The 23206-nt window shown below is 46.8% G+C and overlaps 1 protein-coding gene across 2 annotated transcripts in view; it reads left to right on the top strand.

Moving 5' to 3' along the window:
• The window catches only part of parvg (parvin, gamma), a 48044-nt gene extending 25563 nt beyond the window's left edge, over positions 1 to 22481 (top strand). The window contains exons 10-13 of one of the 2 annotated variants that reach the window (XM_086008812.1): positions 641 to 709; positions 13100 to 13201; positions 14712 to 14784; positions 21238 to 22481. In XM_086008812.1, the coding sequence (XP_085864938.1) occupies positions 641 to 709; positions 13100 to 13201; positions 14712 to 14784; positions 21238 to 21311 (318 nt within the window). In that variant the 3' untranslated portion in view covers positions 21312 to 22481. The remainder of the gene's footprint in view (positions 1 to 640; positions 710 to 13099; positions 13202 to 14711; positions 14785 to 21237) is intronic. The other variant, XM_086008814.1, reaches the window with a different exon arrangement.
• The last annotated feature ends 725 nt before the right edge of the window (positions 22482 to 23206 follow it).

The following is a 23206-nucleotide window of genomic DNA, read 5'->3' on the forward strand; positions in this document are numbered from 1 at the left end:
GTCCACACATGCGCGCACACACTGGACCTCAACAACAGGACCTCAGCTGACTTTTCCCTATCTTGCCTGTCTCGGCTGACGGAGTAGCACTGTCTGTTAGTGTGTGTGGGGAGGTGTAGGCAGGCAGACCCATGTTCTTTCTTCTGCTCCTGGCTATTAAATGAATAATAGGCAAAACAATAACACGTTTTTGAAAATAAAATCTCCATGCATAAATCCCCTTTCTATCTTTTCCATTGACAGCTGTCCCTGTTAAATGATTAACATAAATGAATAAATTGGTTGCATGAATTGAATAGTCTGGATTTATTCATTTAAGTGTTGTACTGCCTCGCTAAAGCCAATGCCCTAAGGCCTTTTTGCCAATCCATGTGTTTTGCTCTTTTTACAAATGTTTTGTCTAGGTGTGAAAATTGCCTAGTAACCAATTCAGTGATGAATCAGAGACTTCTGCACCTCATCTGGTGTTGCCAATCAGTGTGACGAGCGCAATTGTTTAGGTGTGAAAACTTGCTCATCAGGTGCTAATGCTCAAGCTTTGTGAGGCAAGTTTTAGTGATGCACAAATGCTTTGGGCTGAGCAAATGTTTCTTAACTTCATGTTTGTGCAGAGTTAAACTGCATTTCCTTCTTCTTTTAGGCAATGCTTCATTTCGCTAACAAACATCTGGGAGCTTTAGGTGTGGTTGTGAAGGACCTCAACACACAGGTCTGTATATTTTTGAAATACCCTGGGCTAGATTTTTCACCCATTCATAGTCAAATGTGTGGAAAATCTAAGGCATTTGCTATAGATTATAATACATTATGCTGCCATTTTGAAGGGAAAGCACAAACAGCAGCGTATACATTGAATTTCCGCTTTATGGGATGAAAACCCTGTTGATGTATTGAGCGTGTCCAGTAAAGACCTGGGCTGTCTATAGAACTGCCTATTTAGAAACATAGAAACATAGAGATAGGAACAGGAGTAGGCCATTCGGCCCTTCGAGCCTGCTCCGCCATTCAATGAGATCATGGCTGATCTTCGTCTGAGATCATAGCTGATCTTACCAGTTCAGTACCCCGTCCCCGCCTTTTCTCCGTAACCCTTAATCCCCTTAGCCGTCAGAAATATATCCAATTCTCTCTTGAAAATATTTATTGAATTAGCCTTCACAGCCCTCTGTGGCAGGGAATTCCACAGGCTCACCACTCTTTGAGTGAAGAAATTCTTCCTCATCTCTGTTTTAAATGATTTGCCCGCTATTTTTAGACTGTGGCCCCTGGTTCTGTGCTCCCCGGCCATTGGAAACATTCTCTCTGAATTCAGCCTGTCCAGGCCTGCCATAATTTTATATGTTTCGATGAGATCCCCTCTCAATCTTCTAAACTCCAGTGAGTACAAGCCCAAACTATTCAATCTCTCCTCGTAGGTCATTCCCGCCATTCCAGGTATCAGCCTGGTGAATCGCCGCTGCACTCTTTCCATGGCAAGAACATCCTTCCGCAGATGGGGCGACCAAAACTGTACACAATACTCCAGATGCGGTCTCACCAGCACCTTGTACAGCTGTAGTAAGGTATCCCTATTCCTATACTCGAACCCCCTTGATATGAAGGCCAACATACCATTTGCCTTCTTAATCGCCTGTTGCACCTGCATGCTCTCCTTCAGTGACTGGTGCACAAGAACACCCAGGTCCCTCTGCACTTCCCCATCTCCCAATCTATTGCCATTTAGATAATAATCCACCCTCCTGTTTTTACCGCCAAAGTGGATAACCTCGCATTTATCCACATTATAGTGCATCTGCCACGTATCCGCCCATTCCCCCAACCTGTCCAAATCGCACTGTGGCCTCCTGACATCCTCATCAGAGCCCACCCCTCCTCCTAGTTTAGTGTCGTCAGCGAATTTGGAAATATTGCATCCAATTCCCTGATCCAGATCATTTATATATATTGTGAACAGCTGGGGTCCCAGGACAGATCCTTGCGGCACCCCGCTGGTCACTGCCTGCCACTCCGAAAACGAGCCGTTTATTCCAACTCTCTGTTTTCTATCCGCCAGCCAGTTCTCCATCCACGTTAATACTTTGCCCCCAATCCCATGAGCCTTAATTTTGCATGATAATCTTTTGTGTGGAACCTTGTCGAAGGCTTTCTGGAAGTCAAGGTACACCACATCCACTGGCTCTCCCCCATCTATTTTACCAGTTACTTCCTCAAAAAATTCCAGCAGATTAGTGACAGAGAGCAGTGGGCAGGTCAAGTTCAAAACTCATTGAAACAGACTCATAGGCCTCGATTTTGTCAATGGGGAGCTTTTGAAGGCAGGACTCCCACTTTTTGGGTTGTAGTCCCGCCTCCATCGACTTGTGGCCAACCCACGCTATCTTCCCTTGATTGACCTTGTTAAGCCCGCCCAGCGGGCTCAGAAGGCCAATTAAGGGACACCTGGTTACTGGTGACGTCAGCGATTGACATTTCATCTGTCAAGAGCTTTTGACAGATGAAAAATCGGCGTTTGACATACATAGAAACATAGAAACATAGAAGATAGGAGCAGGAGTAGGCCATTCGGCCCCTCGAGCCTGCTCCGCCATTCAATGAGATCATGGCTGATCATCCAAATTCAGTACCCTGTTCCTGCCTTCTCTCCATATCCCTTGATCCCCCTAGCCTTATGAAATATATCCAACTCCTTCTTGAATATATTTAATGAATTGGCCTCTACTGCCTTCTGTGGCAGAGAATTCCACAGGTTCACCACTTTCTGGGTGAAGAAATTCTTCCTCATCTCTGTCCTAAATGGCTTACCCCTTATCCTTAGACTGTGACCCCTGGTTCTGGATTCCCCGACCATCGGGAACATCCTTCCAGCATCTAGTCTGTCCAGTCCTGTTAGAATTTTATAAGTTTCGATGAGATCCCCTCTCATTCTTCTCAACTCCAGCAAGTACAAGCCCAATCGACCCAATCTTTCCTCATACGTCATTCCTGCCATCCCAGGTATCAGCCTGGTGAATCTTCGCTGCACTCCCTCCATGGCAAGAACATCCTTCCTCAGATATGGCGACCAAAACTGCACACAATACTCCAGATGTGGTCTCACCAAGGCCCTGTACAACTGCAGCAAGACATCCTTGTTCCTGTACTCAAACCCTCTCGCTACGAAGGCCAACATACCATTTGCCTTCTTAACCGTCTGCTGCACCTGCATGCTTACTTTCAGCGACTGGTACACCCAGGTCTCGTTGCACTTCCCCTTCTCCCAATCTATTGCCATTCAGATAATAATCTGCCTTCCTGTTTTTGACACCAAAGTGGATAACCTCGCATTTATCTACATTATATTGCATCTGCCATGCTTCTGCCCAATCACCCAACCTGTCCAAATCATACTGGAGTTTCTCGGTATCCTCCTCACTGCACACACGCCCACCCAGCTTTGTGTCGTCTGCAAACTTGGAGATATTACATCTAGTTCCCTCATCCAGATCATTAATATATATTGTGAATAGCTGGGGTCCTAGGACCGATCCCTGTGGTACCCCACTAGTCACTGCCTGCCACTCGGAAAAAGAGCTTTTTATTCCAACTCTTTGCTTTCTGTCTGCCAACCAGTTCTCTATCCAAGTCAATACCTTGCCCCCAATCCCATGTGCCTTAATTTTACACGTTAATCCCTTATGCGGGACCTTATCGAAAGCCTTTGGGAAATCCAAATACACCACATCCACTGGTTCTCCCTTATCTATTTTACCAGTTACATCCTCAAAAAATTCCAGTAGATTATTCAAGCACGATTTACCTTTTGTAAATCTATGTTGACTTTGTCCGATCCGGTCACTGCTTTCCAAATGTTCTGCTGTTACATCCTTTATAATGGACTCTAGCATTTTCCCCACTACTGATGTCAGGCTTACCGGTCTGTAATTCCCCGTTTTCTCTCTACCACCCTTTTTGAACAGTGGGGTAACATTAGCTACCCGCCAATCCATGGGTACTGTTCCAGAGTCTATCGAATTTTGGAAGATGACCCGCAATGCATCTACTATTTCTAGGGCCACTTCCTTAAGTACCCTAGGATGTAGATTATCAGGCCCTGGGGATTTATCAGCCCTCAATCCCATCAATTTCCTAACACCATTTCCCTACAAATACTGATTTCTATCAGGGTCTAATGAAAGGGAGGAACTATGTTCCCCGACATCTTTGGGAGGTTATTTGTGTCCTCCTTTGTGAAGACAACCAAAGTATGTATTTAATTGGTCTGCCATTTCTTTGTTCCCCATTATAAATTCCCCTGATTCTGACTGTAAGGGACCTACGCTTGACTTCACCAATCTTTTTCTCTTCACATATCTATAAAAGCTTTTACAGTCAGTTTTTATGTTCCCTGCAAGCTTACTCATACTCTATTTCCCCCCCTTTTAATTAATCCCTTTGTCCTCCTTTGTTGAATCCTAAACTGCTCCCAATCCTCAGCTCTGTGAAGCTGTCAAACACGGACAATCTGTCTTCTAACTTGAGTCCTTCTACTCAGACTCAGTTAGAGATCTCTCCAGACCAGAAAGCAGAGGCTGCAGCTTTTGACAGTTCAGTGGCCATTCTGCTTTCTGTGCCGGTGAGCTGAGGGACTCCCGAGAACTGAAGGAAGGAAGCCTGCAGGAGAAAGTAAAGGTAACTAAAACTTATTAAAACACTTTACACTTACCTCACACACTTACCTCTGCACACATGCACCCATTACTCACCTGTACACCGGACATCTCGACCCCTCCAACCCCTGCAGACTGATGGCCTTGCTAACTTGGCGTGGTTTGGAGCCAATGGACAGCCCACACTTCAGGGCTAAAAATAGGGATTAGGCAAAAAACTGCCTGTTAACTACCTGTTAACAGGCAGTTAATTGGCACTAATCCCCTTCCCGCCTCGCGGAGGCAGCTCCCAGCACAGGTCGGGTACCTGCCTCCTGGGACATTGGCACGGATGGGTTCCTGCCCCCCGATTCTGCAATTTTCCCGCCTCCAAACCCGCCTCCTCGGGGCTTGGAAAATCGAGCCCATAGTGTAATCTTTGTGAATAAAATAAGAATTGCACTTCTGAAGATGTAACTTTGCATTCTCAAAATAGTTCCATAAAGATGCTTCAACTGATTTTCAAAAGGAACTTGCTGAAATTCATTTTTCAAGTTGAAAAACCATTTCCGATGTTCTCCATTGCAGCTCACCCACATCTCAGTCTATTTAAGGTGTTTCTCTATTCGACAGGCTGAGCACGACCCAGATATGGTTTTGTCACTTGTTAGTTTTGTGGGCAGCCTTAGTCCTGGGGACATTGAGCATAGGTCAGGACTAGTTGGAATGCAATTGAGACCATTAAAAAATATTTTTAACAATTCTTTTTATACTGTCCTGCCAGATCTGTAAGCCACTAGTAAATGTTTTATAGCTTTTGCAAGCAAAAGTTAGGTCTCTTATGTTGCAGCTGAGGTTTCTGGACTGCCCATTGGGCTATAATTAGCTGCAGCCGAGAACAGAAGAGGTTTGCAGACAGTCATTGTGGACAGTATTATTCTGAAGTGGCATCAGAAATGAATTCCAACTGAATGTTTAGGACTATAAAAATGAAAATCACTTTTGTTTTACTTGTAAACAAAGTAAAAAGAAAGACTTTCATTTATAAAGCGCCTTTCATGACCTCAGGACTTCCCAAAGTGTTTTACAGTTATTGAAGCACTTTTGAAGTGCAGTCAGTGTTTTAATGTAGGAAAAGCGGCAGCCAATTTGCACACAGCAAGCTCCCACAAACCGCAAGGAGATAATGACCAAATCATCACCTTTTAAAGATGTCGGTGGCGGCATAAATATTGGCCAGGACACCGGGGAGAACTCCCCTGCTCTTCTTTGAAATAGTGCCGTGGGATCTTTTACGTCCACCTGAGAGAGCAGACAGGGCCTCAGTTTAACATCTCATTCGAAAGGCGGCACCTCTGAGAATGTAGCACTCCCTCAGTACTGCACTGAATTATGTGCTCCAGTCTCAGGAGTGGGACTGGAACCCACAAACTTCTGACTCAAAGACGAGCGTGCTACCGGCTGAGCCATGGCTGACACCGTACAGTAAAAATATATAAGGTACGGACTATGGCTTCCATTGAGACTTTTGAAAAGTATCACTGAGTTATGTGGTAGGCCTCGATTGTGAAAATCATCATACTGCACCACTATCTTCTATTTATGTAAATAGAAGCAGCCTAAACACTGATCCCCTGGTGACTCCGTGGGCAAAAGCTCTACCCAGTGTGGAATTGAGCCATACAGTCCAGGCAGGTGCTGAGTGAACTGATTTTAACTGGTGCTGTGGTAGGAATGCTGCAAAAGGCCTCGATGCCCTGAGTTAGGGTGGAAAAAAGCAAATAGGATTCTACAGTTCAGTGACTTGTGTGTGTATGTTGGGCGAGGACAGGAGCAGGCTTGGCTCTGATGCTCCCTTAGTTTAATAGCCTGCCAAAAATCGCTGTCTAAGCTCTCACACAACAAGCAGCCAAGTGGTTGAATGCCCAAGGGTTGTGACGTTATGAGTACCTTTAGAATCATAACCCAGCTTGAATTAGCACCATCAGGTTTGGGAAAAATACACTGAAGAAGATAGAAATTGTGCCTCTGGAGCGAGGTGCGGACAGTACTGTGTGATCACCCCCATGATCTGTAACCATTAACTGTGTGGTTACTGCATCCTCCCAGTGTGCAGCTAACCTGCCAGGTGTTTCCATAGAATCATAGAAAGTTACAGCACGGAAGGAGGCCATTTCGGCCCATCGTGTCCGCGCCGGCTAACAAAGAGCTATCCAGCCTAATCCCACTTCCCAGGTCTTGGTCCGTAGCCCTGCAGGTTAGAGCATCCCTGTTAGATCCGTGGTTCAGTGGATAAATAATCACACGGATGCTGTACATTACCAAATAACAGGTCTTTACTGGAGGAGGGTAATCTCTAGACTGGGGTACAGAGGCATGTGCAAAGCTTATATACCGGTGTGGTCACTGCCGGTACTACAGTATACAGGAGCTGTAAAAAGTAGTTCTGACTTAAAGGCACATACACTACAATTCCTCCCTTTTTAGATTAATAATACCCCCTTCATATTCAAATAACAATTACATTTTTACATGTACATTCAGTAACAAAAGTCCATTTATAGATTCAGTCTTTGGGGCGGCTTCCTGACCCTTTCGGGATAGCGCCTTTCCAGAGGTTCTTGTTCTTGGTGCAGAGGCGATTCTGACCCCTTTTCATCGGGTAGTTCATCGGGTTCCACTGCTACTGGGTCTGAAGCAGATGCTACCGGTCTTTCGGATTCATCCCCAGGTACTCGAGACATGGGGTTGACGCATTCCTGTGACGCTAAGATCTGATCGACGTGGCGTCTCACAATGTTCTCCCCGACATCCACTGTGTACATTAATGGCCCCTGCCTTGTACATATCGTTCCGGGTTGCCACTTCTCTGTTCGATAGTCACGGGCCAAGACTGGTTGCCCTACATTGAAGCTCCTTGTCGGCTTCTCATTGATGTGCTGGAATTGTTTGTCCTCAACATTTCTTCGCACATTTGGTCTGAGCAAGTCCAGACGAGATCTCAACCTTCGGTTAAAGAACATCATGGCCGGGGTCTGGTTGGTAACTGCATGTGTCGCGTTTCGGTAGGCTAATAAGAAATTGTCCATCTTATGCTGTAGTGGAATTTCCTCGTCGCACATGGCCTTTATCGCTTTCTTAAAGGTTTGTACGAACCTCTCAGCCAATCCATTGGTGGCTGGATGATACGGGGCGGATGTGTAATGCCTTACCCCATTCCTTTTCATGAATTTTTGGAACTCGTCGGACACAAACTGTGGTCCATTATCAGAGCAGATCTGCTCTGGCAAACCGTTTCTGGCAAATATGGTCCGTAGGACTGCAATCGTTTTCTCTGTAGTGGTTGAAGACATCTTTATCACCTCAGGCCACTTTGAATGAGCATCCACTGCTATTAAGAACATTGAGTCCATGAATGGACCAGCGAAATCAATGTGCACCCGTTGCCATGGAGAGGAGGGCCACTCCCATGGGTGTAGAGGGGCATGTGGTGGTGTATTTTGGACCTTCTGGCATCTTAAGCAGCTCTTAGTTAGGTATTCGATTTGTTGATCGATTCCCGGTCACCACACATAAGCCCTAGCAAGGCTTTTCATTTTCACTCCCCCCAGATGACCTTCATGTTGCTCATTTAGCACTCTCTCCCTTAACTTGGGTGGAATCACCACTCTGGATCCACACATCACTGTCCCCTGGCATACTGACAGCTGTTCTCTTCTGGATGAGAATGCTGGCAACAGTGAGTCGCCATGTGTTGGCCATCCCATCACCGTCAATTCATATACCCGTGACAGCGTCGGATCATTGCGGGTCTCCTCTATATCCGAGTTTGTTACTGGCAATCGTTCAATTATCGACGAATAAAATATCTCGATAGGGTCCACTGCTGGTGCTTCCTCCACAGTAGGCACTGGCAGGCGCGATAGCCCATCAGCGTTCCCATATTGTTTCGTGCCTTTATATTCGATTTCATATTGATTCGCCCCTAGAAACAGGGACCACCTTTGTAACCGCTGTGCAGTCATTACTGGCACGCCCTTCTTAGGATTAAAGATGGAGACAAGTGGTTGGTGGTCAGTCAGCAAGGTGAACTTCTGCCCATGCAGATAGTGGTTGAATTTTTTTACTCCCCATACTAGGCTGAGGGCCTCCCTGTCAATCTGGGCGTAGTTGCGCTCGGCTGAGGTTAGTGACCGAGACGTAAAGGCTACTGGCCCCTCCAACCCGTCTGGGAATTTGTGCGACAGCACCGCTCCAATGCCGTAGGGTGATGCATCACATGCCAAACGAATTGGCAGTGCTGGGTTGAAATGGGCCAACACCTCTTTTGATGTGATCAATTCTTTACACTTCTGGAAAGCTCGTCTACGTTCGTCATCCCACTTCCATGGTACCCCTGTTTGCAGAAGGGTGTTCAGCGGGTGTAATACCGTAGACAAATTTGGTAACAACTTGTGGTAATAGTTTACCAGCCCGAGGAACGACCTCAGTTGTGACACATTTTCCGGTGCTGGAGCCTTGACTACTGCCTCAATCTTGTCAGGGGACTTATGTAACCCCTCTTCATCGATGACATGGCCACAATATGAGATCTGTTTCTGGAAAAACTCGCACTTGTGGCGATTAGCTCGTAGCCCATACTCCTTTAATCTGGCGAGCACCTTCTCCAAGTTAGCGAGGTGATCACCGTCATTTTCGCCCGTGATCAAGATGTCGTCCAAATAACACTGGGACCCTGGAATCCCTTGCAGGACCTGATCCATCGCCCTTTGCCAGATAGCCGGAGCCGAGGCTACTCCAAACACCAGCCGGTTGTATTGATAGAGACCTTTATGGGTGTTGATCGTAAGGTAATGTTTCGAAGCTTCTTCTACCTCCATTTGCAAGTACGCCTGCGCTAGATCAATTTTGGTGAAGCGTTTACCACCAGATAGCGAGACGAAAATATCCTCAATTCGTGGAAGCGGATATTGCATCATGTGAAGGACTGGGTTCACTGTCACCTTAAAATCCCCACAGATGCGGACCACCTTTGGTTCCCCAGGCGTATTACTCAACGACCTCTTCATTACAGGAACAATGGGTGTAGCCCACTTGCTCCAGTCCACTTTGGACAGTACTCCTGAACGTTCCAACCCTTCCAGCTCTGCTTCAACCGCTGGTCTGATCGCATAAGGCACTGGTCTGGCCTTCAGAAACTTAGGGCTTGCATTTTCCTCTATTTTAATTGTTGCTGTTATTCCTTTTAGTGTTCCTAGTCCCTCCTGGAACACTTCTTTTGCGTCAGTTAGCATTTTTGACAGTCGTCCAGGTGTGACGTCATCATCCTTTTTGGCTTCAACCTTCAGTGCCTGTATGGAATGCCAATCTAATTGTATCTTCCGGATCCATTCACGTCCTATCAGTGGTGGTCCTCCATTTGGCAATACATATATATCCATTTTAGGTATTTCCTGGCCTTTATATGTCACTTTCACCCTTATTTTTCCTTTGGGGTAGACTTTTTGCCCCGTATACATCTTCAAGACAATCTCTGTAGCTTTCAAGGGTATGTGTGAAAATAGCCGCATGTAGTCTCTTTGATTTATGACTGTTAGAGCTGACCCTGTGTCCAATTCCATTTCCACTTGGACTCCGTCTATCTTGAGTGTAACCCAGATAGTCTGGTGATCCTCCATTTCGGTTACATTATGTAGTTTCGGACAACCCAGCTCCTTGCTTCCGGAGTCTGTCACTTTTCTGTTCGCCTGAACCACTATCCATCACCTGGTGTACCTTTTTGTACTTCTCCTGTGGAGGTTTCTTACTGTTGGTTTTCTTCCCAGACCTGCAGACTCTTGCTATGTGTTCTGCTTTCCCACACTGTCTGTACACTTGGTCCTTGAACCAACAATCTTTCTGGTCATGTGTTGTTCTCCCGCAGCAAGAGCACTTCCCTGTTCCATAGGTCATTTCGTTGGTGCCATATTCTTGCGGTCTCCGTTGTATCTCTGCAGCGCCCCTTGCAGCTGCTTCGTGTGATACTGCCATACTGAAAGCTTTGTCCAGCGTAAGGTCCTTTTGTGATAGAAGCCGTTTCTGGGTTCCTTCACTTTGTAGCCCACACACAAACTTGTCCCTTAACGTGTCTGCTAGTCCCGCTCCAAACTGGCAGTATTTCGATAGCTTGCGCAGTTCCGTTAGGTACTCCGCATTGCTTTCGTCTTTGTGTTGGTTCCTTTTATGGAACTTAAATCGTTCTGCTATCAGCAGCGGTGTGGGGTTTAAGTGGTCCTGTAGGATTTCTACTATGCTTTCAAAATTCTTGTTTACCGGCTTCTCTGGGGTTATTAGATTTCGCAGTAACCCATAAATTTTTGCACCCATGGAATTTAACAGAGCCAGTGCTTTATTAGCATCTGGCACTTCATTCGCCTTGCAGTACACCTCAATACGTTCCACATATGTCGCCCAATCTTCGACTTCATTGTCGAACGTAGAGATACTGCCACTCTTCGGCATCCTTGGTTGTGCGTTAACCATCACCAATGGCGCTTCCCCTTCTTCTCCGCTGGCACAAAATGGCATCTCCCGCGCCTTCCTTCCTTCCTGCGCTCGCCCTTCTTCTCTGCTGCGGCTTCGCAAAATGGCGTCTCCCGTGCTCTTCCTGCTTCTCCGCGGCTCAATGGCGTCTCCCGCGCTCTCCCTGCTTCTCCGCGGCTCAATGGCGTCTCCCGCACTCTCCCTGCTTCTCCGTGGCTCAATGGCGTCTCCCCTTGCTTCGCCCCGCGGACCCTGATCAGCCCGTGATCCCTGGCTGTGCTCTGCGTGTTCTTCTCTCGATATTTGTCGACGCCGCTCAGTCTAGAACCCGGCCGTTTCTTACCCTCTCTCCGGTTTGCAGTATTTTTCCTCGACGCCGCTCGGTGTTCAACCCCCAGCTGCGCCCTGCGCTCTTCACCCTCTTCTTACCCCGTCGACACTGCTCGGCTCTCTCTCTGCCGTTGGTCGGCTCCAGCCGCCGCTGCTCGGGAAGAGTCTGCTCTGGACTTGTCATCGGTCTCTTACTGCTCGTTGTGGCTGGGGAACCAAGCCCGGCTCTCCACAGCCTCCCCAGCGAAGTTTGATCTCTGCCTGACTGCTGGGCGGTTGCTCGTGGTCGACGCCCGTGTTCCTGGACTCGACTTTTTTTTTATATTGCAGGTAGATTCGAATCGACACTCGTCACCACTGTTAGATCTGTGGTTCAGTGGATAAATAATCACACGGATGCTGTACATTACCAAATAACAGGTCTTTACTGGAGGAGGGTAATCTCTAGACTGGGGTACAGAGGCATGCGCAAAGCTTATATACCGGTGTGGTCACTGCCGGTACTACAGTATACAGGAGCTGTAAAAAGTAGTTCTGACTTAAAGCACTTACACTACAATCCCAAGTGCACATCCAAGTACTTTTTAAATGTGGTTAGGGTTCCTGCCTCTACCACCCTTTCAGGCAGAGAGTTCCAGACCCCCACAACCCTCTGGGTGAAGAAATTTCCCCTCAAATCCCCTCTAAACCTTCCACCAATTACTTTAAATCTGTGCCCCCTGGTTTTTGACCCCTCTGCTAAGGGAAATAGGTCATTTCTATCCACTTTATCTATGTCCCTCATAATTTTATACACTTCAATAAGGTCTCCCCTCAGTCTCCTCTGTTCCAAGGAAAACAGACTCAGTCTTTTCTCATAGCTAAGATTCTCTACTCCCAGCAACATCCTTGTAAATCTCCTCTGTACCCTCTCTAGTGCAATTACAGCTATCCTGTAATGTGGTGACCAGAACTGCACGCAGTACTCTAGCTGAGGCCTAACTAGTGTTTTACACAGTTGAAGCATAACCCCCCTGCTCTTGTATTCTATGCCTCGGCTAATAAAGGCAAGCATTCCGTATGCCTTGTTAACCACCTTATCTACCTGGCCTGCTACCTTCAGGGATCTGTGGACATGCACTCCAAGGTCCCTTTGTTCCTCTACACTACTCGGTGTCCTACCATTTAATGTGTATTACCTTTCCTTGTTAGCCCTCCCCAAATGCATTACCTCACACTTCTCTGGATTGAATTCCATTTGCCAATGTTCTGCCCACCTGACCAATTTATTGATACCTTCCTGCAGTCTACAGCTTCCTTCTTCAGTATCAACCACATGATTTTAGTATCATCTGCAAACAAGCTGCTGATGCTTGGAAGTAAAAAAAAAAGTTTTAAAATTACAGAATAATAATGTCTAAGATCATCCAGTTTACGGAGTGACTGGTTTCAGCAGCTAAATATTTTGAATATGGTTTAATTTCTTATTTCACTCTCTTATACATTGTGACCCATATAGTGCTTTAGTCAGCCTAGTGCAGAATTTTGTTGCATCGAAACAATAGTTATATGTTCATTATCTGAAAATAGACCAATTGATCTTCTGTCCTAACTGGATGCTGTCCATTATTATTTTTCACCAGTTTTCCAACGGTGTGATCCTGATTCTATTAATTGGGCAGCTGGAAGGCTATTTCATTAATCTAAGTGAATATTTTTTAAGTCCCTCAGATCAGAAGGAAAGGGTGAGTTTTCTAAAATCCCACTCTCCTACATGTCTCCCTTTTAGTCTTTTTGCTCTCTTGAACCCTCCACCACAATACCATGCGTAGCTCCCCAATTGACAGGGAAGCAAACAACCTCTTGCAGGTTTCTGAACCAGGGTCCTGATGGGAACGCAAGCAGTGTGGGGTCAACTCAATCGGTAAATTGCCCTCCCAATTGGACAGAAGCTCTGCCCTTCTGCTCAGCGCCTCCCATAGACAACCATCTTGTGGTGAATCATGGGTGCAAACCTGCTTCCCATCACACTGCAGCACAGCTTGCTGGTGTGTTGTGATAGGTACTACATGTGTAAACCATGTAAATTAGGCTTTATATAGAACTGTATATTTCCATATCGTAGATCTTTGTTTAACTCAATATGTGACTTACCCAGCTCATCTGTGCAGTTTGAGGTTTAAGTGATGGGAAGGGTCTAAAATGCCTGTTTGAAGTATACCTCTTTCTTGGTGGCCAGATTCACAGCTGATAGCTTCATCTTATTGGCCCAGAAATTAGGTTCGGGGGCTTGCCGCGCGTGCAAGCCCCCGATGTGCACTCACCCTGCGCACCGACATCTGAAGCCTGGGCCTGCTTGGAATTCCTGTCACTGACCCGGTTCAGATGTCGGCGCGATGTGCTTACCTGATCCAGCGGCGTAGTTCGTTCAATGTGCCGGCTGGGATCAGGTGAGCACTGTGCAGCCAATCAGGGGAGGGGAAACTTCATTCATAAGTTTGATAGTAAGAACTGTCAAACTCATGAAAAGTACGGGCGCCCAAAAGACTAGTTTAACTTTAAATAAAATTTTAAAAAACATCCCAATAATTAAATAAACTATAAATAACTTTAAAAACTATTTTAAACAATTAATCACATTTTTGAAAAAAATAATTTTTTTAAAAATCGGGTTTAAAACTACACTTACCTTACTGTAAAGTCCTTAAAAACAATAAAGCTGTGGAAAAAATGTTATAATTTTAAGTAATAGACCATTTACCTCAAAGAATGAAGTCCTTACGTCTCCTTTTTACATTCGTAAAAAGGAAGAGGCCCTTACACACGCGCAAACCTGTGGAAAAAAAGGAATTTCAGCGCGCACGCGCAGACTCCTGTGCGCACACGTTCGTCCTCTGAACCCCTTGGTTCAGAGGACAGGAAATGCCGGTTTTCCGCGCATGCGCTGTGCATGCTGAAAACTGGCACTTCCATCGGGCCCACGCGTGAGTACCCCGTCCGTACTCGCGCGTTGGGCCCGGAATTACTGGGCCAATGAGTTTCTGAATCCCTGATCTTCCGCTTAGTTGGGCTTAATTGAATTCAGGGGGGAAAAAAACTGGCTAATTTCTACAAAAGTCCTGGAACCAAATTTAGGATATAATCTAAATTTTCATCCTCACTTGATTATTTCTCATGGTCTTGAATGAAATCCTGACATCTTCCCCTCCCCTGCACATACAGACACATTATAACATCTGCTCTACTTGATTGCAGCTTCACAATGTCACTTTTGCACTGGAACTTCTTGAAGAGAGAGGACTGTTGAAGTATCCAGTCAATCCTGAAGGTCAGTGAACATTTAAAAAAAAAATAAGGAGGCCCTTTTCTCACTTTGTAAAGCCTGATAGTTCAGTATTATTAATATGGTGCAGTAGAATAGCTGTTGCGATGCTTTCTTTATTGTGTATTTGAGATCCTGGACTGTCGGTGTTGCTGTAACGATGAATTTTAGCCTTGCCAGAAACTGGAATCCATTTGAATTGGGCTTACTTGGTTCGTAACAGAGCAGAATATAGTTTTGCCCACTTGAGGCTTAGTTAACATAGATTGGAAACATTGTTATTGATTGGGGAACTGGAGACGTTTATGTCTGATTCTTCTTGAATTTACCTGAATGAAAATGAATCAACTGAAGGAAAGGCTTTATATAGAAAGTATTTGTCCTCAGTAATCCCATTTCAACCATCTATTTTTTTTAGCACTTATGGACTGCAATGGCAACATCAGGTCTAAATCGCCGATTACAAAGGTTTATTGTAAACTGAAACGTAGAGTGAGGTATCGATCTTGCAAACTCCCAATCCAGAGGGCTGCCGGGTTAGGCAGTTCCAGTGCTTGTTTAATGTTTTAGTAATTTCCCTCTCTTCAGTCTAAAGTCCTGTACTTGGTTGATGCCACAGATCACTGCCGTTCTGAAGAGAAGCATTAACTCATTTAACGGTGATATAATATTAACTAAATGATTCCAGGTGAAGCTCGCAATTAATCCCTTGATTTAAACAATGTATATTTAAAACTGAGCACTGTCCCCAGGAATTAGAAATGACAAGTATATTATTAGAGGAGGAACAGTTGGAACAGATTAGCATTGACACTGGTCATTAACCTGCTACTTACATCTGTGTTCTGTACATAGACTGCAGACCAACTGGAATCGGCTTTATTGTATACAGGATTCCACAGTCTGCAGTGTGCAGATACAAGGCAGTAACTCACCTAGGAGATCAGACACTATTAGATACCTTTGTTTTTAAAAACACTTTATTTAACGATGTTCATAACAGCCAAAATCAAGTTCTGACTTTGCAAACCAGAATAAAGGACAAAACCAGATATATCAACAGTTGAGTAATATACGGAACTATTACTTACTTTTCACTCTGCATCTGTATGCTGCTTTGGTAAGTTACAGCTAAGAGCAGATTTTTGTATTTATTGTACAAATTATTGCATGCTTGTAGAAGACACTAAGGAAGGTACAACTATGGCCTCAGTCCCTTTACCTCAAATGGACTTGCCCTATCTCTTAAATGGGTTGCTCTGGGCTACAGGAATACATGTTCAGCACAGGTGCTGATGTATACTGTCGGGTATGCCGAGCAGTCACAAGACAAGGTTTAAGACAAGAGTTGAACACTATAAAACAGATTAATTGGGGGAAACAATGGAAATGGTATGACACTGAAAATATAAGGTAAATTTAAAGGCAATTTCACAGAAGAAACTGAATTGAAATTATATTGGAAAGTTATTGAGTGAAAAGGGAAGATTACATGAAGGAGAGCAGGATGGAGTACGGTGTCCCAGTTTCCGCCACTGAGACATGGGAAATATTCAGGTCAGGGGGTGGTACAGACAAGAGTCGTAAGTTTGGTTCCTTACTTCTGAGGATATAGTTATGAGGTACGTTGGAAAAAGTGAGGCTCTTTCTCTGTGAATGAAGGCAACTGTATGGAGATCTTATAAAAGCATTGTGGCAAAGCCACCAAAGAGACTCTCACAGTAACTTGTACAATTGTCTTTAATCATTATTGTTACCTTTTAATGTTTGCCCTGTTTAAACAGCACGGGATCGATATAATAGTGATCTGACGCGATGACGTCATCACGTGGGTCACGTGACGTTCCCAACGGCGGGAAACGTGATGACGTCATGACGTCAGGGTTGGAGGGCGTTTCCAGTTAGTCCTCGTGGAGTGAGCTAGTGTATAGACCTGTTTGGAGTTTCTCCTGCATTTTTGTTTTGTAATACTTTCAGTGCATTAAACTAAGTTTGTTAACTACCAGTTTAGTTCACAGTGTTTTTGTTAGGAGTGCACAGACTCCTACATTGGTGACCCCGAATCCTCGCGATCGTTTTTCGTGGTGGACACGAAACGCAGGCCAGTGATGGATGCCAATGCTGTGGCCTTGAAGCTCCCCCAATTCTGGGCACAACAGGCGGCCTCCTGGTTTGTGCAGGCCGAGGCGCAATTTGAACTCCGCAACATCGTGCAGGACCAGACCCGATATTTGTACGTGGTCTCCGCCCTCGATAGCTCGACGGCGTCGAGGATCATCAGCCTTCTGGAGAACCCCCCGAATGCTGACAAGTATGTAGCCATCAAGACTCGGCTGCTGCAGGTATTTGGCCTTACCAAGGCGGAGCGCGCTCGCCGCTTACTCACACTACCAGGGTTAGGTGACTCCAAACCCTCGGAACTAATGAGCCACATGCTAACGCTCCTGGGGTCCGAACCCCCATGTTTCCTGTTCTGCGAGCTGTTCCTTACGCAGCTGCCCGAACACGTCCAGGCAGCCCTCGCCAGATCGGACACCGGTTACTGTTACTACCACACTCGTTTCGGCCCGAAGGCCCGCTGCTGCCGACCACCGTGTGGTTTCGTGCCCAGACCGTCGAACAGACCGCCGCGAGTCAAGTACACCGGGTCCGGTGCGTCCCCCGCGGCCACGATGGCGATCGGCGACTCCGGGAATCTCATGTATTTAACCGACTCCATCTCGGGCCGTCATTTTTTGTGTGACACGGGGGCACAGTGCAGCATACTTCCCGCCTCGGTCCTCGACCTTCGGTCCGGCGGACGAGGTCCCCCCTTCCAAGCTGCCAACGGGGGTACGATCCGCACTTGCGGGAAACGACGGGTGCAAGTCTGTTTTGGTGGTCAGTGCTTTACCTGGGATTTCGTCACCGCTCAAATTTCGCAGGCCCTTTTGGGCGCCGACTTTTTAGGCGCCAACGGCCTGTTGGTGGATGTGAAAAATCAACGCCTCGTTCACGCCGCCACGCTCGACGGTATTTCAGGTGCGCGCAGCACGGCTGCACTGCACTCGGTCTCCTGCACGCAGCCACCTCCCGACGACTTCTCCCGCCTTCTCGGGGACTTCCCCGAGCTGACAAAGCCCACCTTTTCAGCTTCGACCGCCAAGCATCGGGTGGAGCATCATACTTCGACAACCGGCTCTCCCGTCTATGCCAGGGTGCGGCGTTTGGAGCCCAGCAAGCTCGCGAAGGCAGAGTTCGCCGTGATGGAGAAGCTGGGGATTATTCGCCGGTCCAGTAGTCCCTGGTCTTCACCGCTCCACATTGTCCCAAAGCCCGGCGGGGGATGGCGGCCCTGTGGCGACTATTGTCGCCTCAATGAGATAACGACGCCCGACCGTTACCCCTTCCCCCACATACAAGATTTCTCTGCGCATTTGGCGGGGAAGTCAATATTCTCAAAGGTCGACCTCGTCCGTGGGTACCATCAGGTCCCAGTGCACCCTCAGGATGTCCAAAAGACGGCTGTCATCACCCCTTTTGGACTTTTTGAATTCCTCCGCATGCCCTTTGGGCTTAAAAATGTGGCGCAGGCGTTCCAGCGCCTTATGGACTCGGTTCTGCGGGACCTCGATTTTTTGTTCGTCTACTTGGATGACATTCTGATTGCTAGCACCACAAAGGATGAACACCTCAAGCATCTCCGTGTCCTTTTTCGACGGCTTCAGCAGCACGGCCTCATTGTGAACCTGGACAAATGCTGTTTCGGCCTGGCGCAGCTCGATTTTCTCGGCCACCGCATAACTTCCGCAGGGGCAATGCCGCTTCGAGCTAAGGTGGAGGCGATCACGGCGTTCCCGAAGCCGCAATCCGTGAAAGCCTTACAGGAGTTCCTGGGGATGGTTACTTTTTACCACCGGTTCATCCCCAGGGCCGCACAGCTCATGCGGCCGCTCTACGAGGCCCTCCGGGGCAAGACAGGAAAGGAGTCCGTGGTTTGGTCGCAAGAAATGGGTCGCGCCTTCAAGGATACGAAGACCATGCTCGCGAACGTGACGATCTTGGCACATCCCCTGCCAGGAGCTATCATCGCCCTCACGCCGGACGCGTCGGATTACGCTGTGGGGGCCGTCCAGGAGCAATGGGTCGACGGCGCATGGCAGCCTCTGGCATTTTTTAGCCGCCAGCTGCAATGGCACGAACGTCGATACAGTACTTTCGACAGGGAGCTGTTAGCTTTGTTTTTGGCCATCCGCCACTTCCGATTCCTCCTCGAAGGGCGCCGCTTCACTGCGTTTGTTGACCACAAACCATTGACATTTGCGATGGCCAAGACAGCTGAACCGTGGTCGGCTCGGCAACAACGGCAGCTGACTTACATCTCCGAGTTCACCACTGACGTCAGGCACGTGGCCGGCAAGGACAACGTCGTCGCTGATTGCCTCTCCCGCGCCGCCGCCCAGGCCATTCAATTAGGCATTGACTTCGCAAGAATGGCAGCCGACCAGGCTGCCGACCCGGAGACTCGGGCCTTTCGTTCTGTCCCCGCCAGCCTCCAGCTGAGAGATGTACCGTTCCATGCGGCAGGTACCACTCTACTCTGCGACGTTTCGTTGGGTGCACCCAGTCCGATTGTGCCGTCCACCTGGTGCCGAGGTGTTTTCGACGCCATACACGGGCTGTCGCATCCTGGAGTGCGGGCGTCGCAGAAGCTGCTACTCTCCAAATTCGTATGGAGAGGAATACGCAAGGACGTCTGCAACTGGGCGAACACTTGTGTGGTTTGTCAACGGTCCAAGGTGCAACGGCACGTCAGGGCCCCTCTGGCCACCTTCGAGGTACCGGAGCGGCGTTCCGACCACATTCATGTTGACCCAGTGGGCCCACTTCCACCGTCCCATGGTTTTACGCACCTTCTGACAATGGTGGATCGCACCACGAGGTGGCCGGAGGCAGTTCCCCTGACGTCCACCACCTCTGCGGATGTCGCACGAGCCTTCATTTCATCATGGGTAGCCCGGTTTGGTGTTCCTGCGGATATTTCGTCGGATCGCGGGCTGCAATTTTCGTCGGAACTATGGAATGAGGTGGCCTCTGTATTGGGCACTAAACTACACCGCACTACGGCTTATCACCCGCAAGTGAACGCCTTGTGCGAGCGGTTCCACCGTTCATTGAAGGCGTCGCTCAGGGCCAGCCTTCTGGATGCAGCATGGGTCGATAAACTGCCGTGGGCGATGCTGGGGCTGCGCACGGTGCCGAAGGAGGATCTACAGTCGTCGGCCGCGGAAATGGTTTACGGTCAGCCACTTCGAGTTCCGGGCGAGTTCCTGCCGTCCCCTATGCGGCCGTGGCCTGCAGCCAGTCAGCGAGAGGCCCATCGGGATGTGGCTCAGTGTTTCCGCCCAGTTCCGACCTCGCAGCATGGTTTGCCGCCTTCCAACATCCCTGGGGAGCTGTCAAAGGCCAAGTTCGTCTTTGTGCGCCAAGACGGCCATCGTACCCCGCTCGCACCTCCTTATGCAGGTCCGTTCCAGGTTCTACAGACCGGGGACAAGAGTTTTGTGATCGACGTCGGGGGCAAGCCTGATCACATCTCTGTTGATCGCCTCAAACCTGCGCACCTGGACCTCGAACTAGCGCAGCCTCCACGCTGGGGCCAGCCGCCGCTACGCCTAACCGCACCGTGCTACCTGCCAGCTCGCCACCTGCTCAGCGTTTTCCTCTCGGGAATTTAGGAGTCGGTCAAACAGGCTTGTCCGACCTCCTCGGCGATTGACTTTCCACATTAAAGACAATTCTGGGGGGGCGTATGTAGCAATGCCACCAAAGAGACTCTCACAGTAACTTGTACAATTGTCTTTAATCGTTATTGTTACCTTTTAATGTTTGCCCTGCTTAAACAGCGCGGGATCGATAAAATCGCGATCTGACACGATGACGTCATCACGTGACGTTCCCAATGGTGGGAAACGTCATGACGTCAGGGTTGGAGGGCGTTTCCAGTTAGTCCTCTTGGAGTGAGCTAGTGTACAGACCTGTTTGGAGTTTCTCCTGCGTTTTTGTTTTGTAATACTTTCAGTGCATTAAACTAAGTTTGTTAACTACCAGTTTAGTTCAGTGTTTTTGTTAGGAGTGCACAGACTCCTCCAGCATGGTATTTAGCAGGTAACTCTGGAGCATTGGTTCAAGCCACAACATGATAAGGGGGTATAGGTACAAATGGGTGAAAAATAAATTTAGGTCAGATATCAGGAAAAGTTTATTCATGCAATAAATAATCAATACATGGAGTAGACCTTCAGGTAGGGTTGGGAAGTGAAAACCATAAAGACGGCTGGATGGTTTGATTGGGGAACTGCGATGGTGGGAGTTTCTTTTTGATCAGCGAAGCTAAGATGGGCTCAGTGACCACCTTTGTCTGTTTTTATCTTGTGATTAAACATGAAAAAAACTCTCTCTTTCCCCTTCTCCCCACAGATATTGTAAATCTGGATGGCAAAGCCACAATCCGAATCTTGCATTGCTTGTTTGCAAAGTACAAGGACAAGTGAAGGAGAGCAGAGCATTTCCCTGCAGCATGAAGGCAGCCTTCAAACGAGTTGATTGCAGAGAAGCAAACAAGAAAGGGAATAGTTTTATGTTGTAACACACTGTAACCATCATAGTGGTTTAGAGATTCATGCAATGTCTGTTGTATGAAGTGCCTAAATCATTGCCTATTTTATCTTTGCATAATTAGCCAAAATTATCAAGCAGCACATATTTTTAAGAATACTGAGACTTTATAATTTATATGTGGTTTGTAAATATAAAATAACAAATATCGAGTAAACTCACTTTGTAATAAAAAAAATGTCCAATGACAAGGAACCTGGTTAAGGTAAAAAAAAAATTAAGCTGGGGTCATTAAGAATTGAATAACGTTTCACAATAAACTGTAACTAATTCAGTCCTTCTTTAACACTTGCACTCTGTGTTCTAAGCCTGTCAGTAAAATTTAACAAGCCTCTGTTAATTCTCAATGCTCCTGCTGAAATAAACTTAACAGTAATGTGAGTCATTAAAGTATTGTTCTTAAAGGGACAATGTTGTCCAGGTGAGCAATTATACTAACATTGTGTAAAACTGTTTGGCTTCTATAAACCTATACACTGAAATGGGTCATCAATCATTAAAAATAATCGCTCCCACTGAACTGCTCTGTTGCCTCAGCAAGTGAATGTATCACCTGAAGTGAAATTGGGGCACATAGAACAGGAACGTCCCAAAATTGATTTGTGGTCTGTGCTGAATTAGTTCAGCTAGCGCACTAATGGGAGTTATAGAATTAGCTAGGGAGGGAAATATCAGCTGGCGCTTCAGTACCTAATTAATATCTAATGATCAGTACTGAACAGTGTGCTTGTGGAAATCAGGTAAGGACATGATGAGGCTCAGCTATGATGCTCCCATTCTCCACACTCAGAATCGTCTGCCAGCACTAATTGTCTAGGCTCACAGACGAAGAAAGACCACAGGCACCAGCTCTCATGGCGTTGTATCCCAGCATGAGCCACAGAAGAGGAGGGGGAGAAAACCACTGTTGCCAATAGTGATGAACAATCAATGTAGTTATTTACTGTAATCTTCCCTTTTTGTTGTAAGTGATTTTCATTAAGAAACTTCAGTCTGAATATTGGACTATTCAGATTCTTGTTTTTATAAAACTGTTTTTGGCGAAATCTTGTGCTCATTAGAATGAGAATGGTGGAGAATTGTGTAATTTTCTATTTTTCTTTTTCCCCCCCCCATTGTCAAAGCCATGTACTCTCTTGCATCAAGAACAGCATATAATAACCCTCATAAAAGTGCCATACTTTCAATGGAGCGGTTGGGGATTATTCGCCGGTTGAATAGTCCCTGGTCCTCACCACAGGTAAACAAAAGTTTACACTGAGACTATGGCAAAAGCAGTTTTCATCCTGTGATCAATAGGGTAATTTCCATCTTTAATTCATACAGTATTTTCAATATTTTAAAATAGCTAGAGGTAAAATGGAAGCTATGGAGACTAGAGCCTGGTGATCTGTTTAGTCAGATTGTTTGTTCTATGGATCAGTCAGGATGCAGAAGCTTTACTTTAGGTGCTAATAAATTATACCTGGCCAAAGAATTAACAGGTATGTGAGTGAAACCTGGGCAAGATGTGAACACTGGCTCATCAGAATGGAATGCAATATTATTGTGGCATTAATGAAGGAAGATTGACAGGTATGGCTTCAGAGGTTTTTGCACTGTTTATGTCTGAAAAATGCTCATAGGCTTTCCTGTAAAATTCTAGATAAATATGTCAAATAGACTTGAACCAGTGGTGTTTCTATGGTCAGTGTGCTGTTTTATGCTTATTGAAGAGGTCAGGAAAGCTAGGTGAGCAACCTGTGCAATCTCTGGTGTGAGCATAACTTGG

The sequence above is a fragment of the Somniosus microcephalus genome, chromosome 16, assembly GCF_052327205.1.
Source record: "Somniosus microcephalus isolate GS21.2 chromosome 16, FLI_Smic_1.0, whole genome shotgun sequence".
Taxonomy (NCBI): domain Eukaryota; kingdom Metazoa; phylum Chordata; class Chondrichthyes; order Squaliformes; family Somniosidae; genus Somniosus; species Somniosus microcephalus.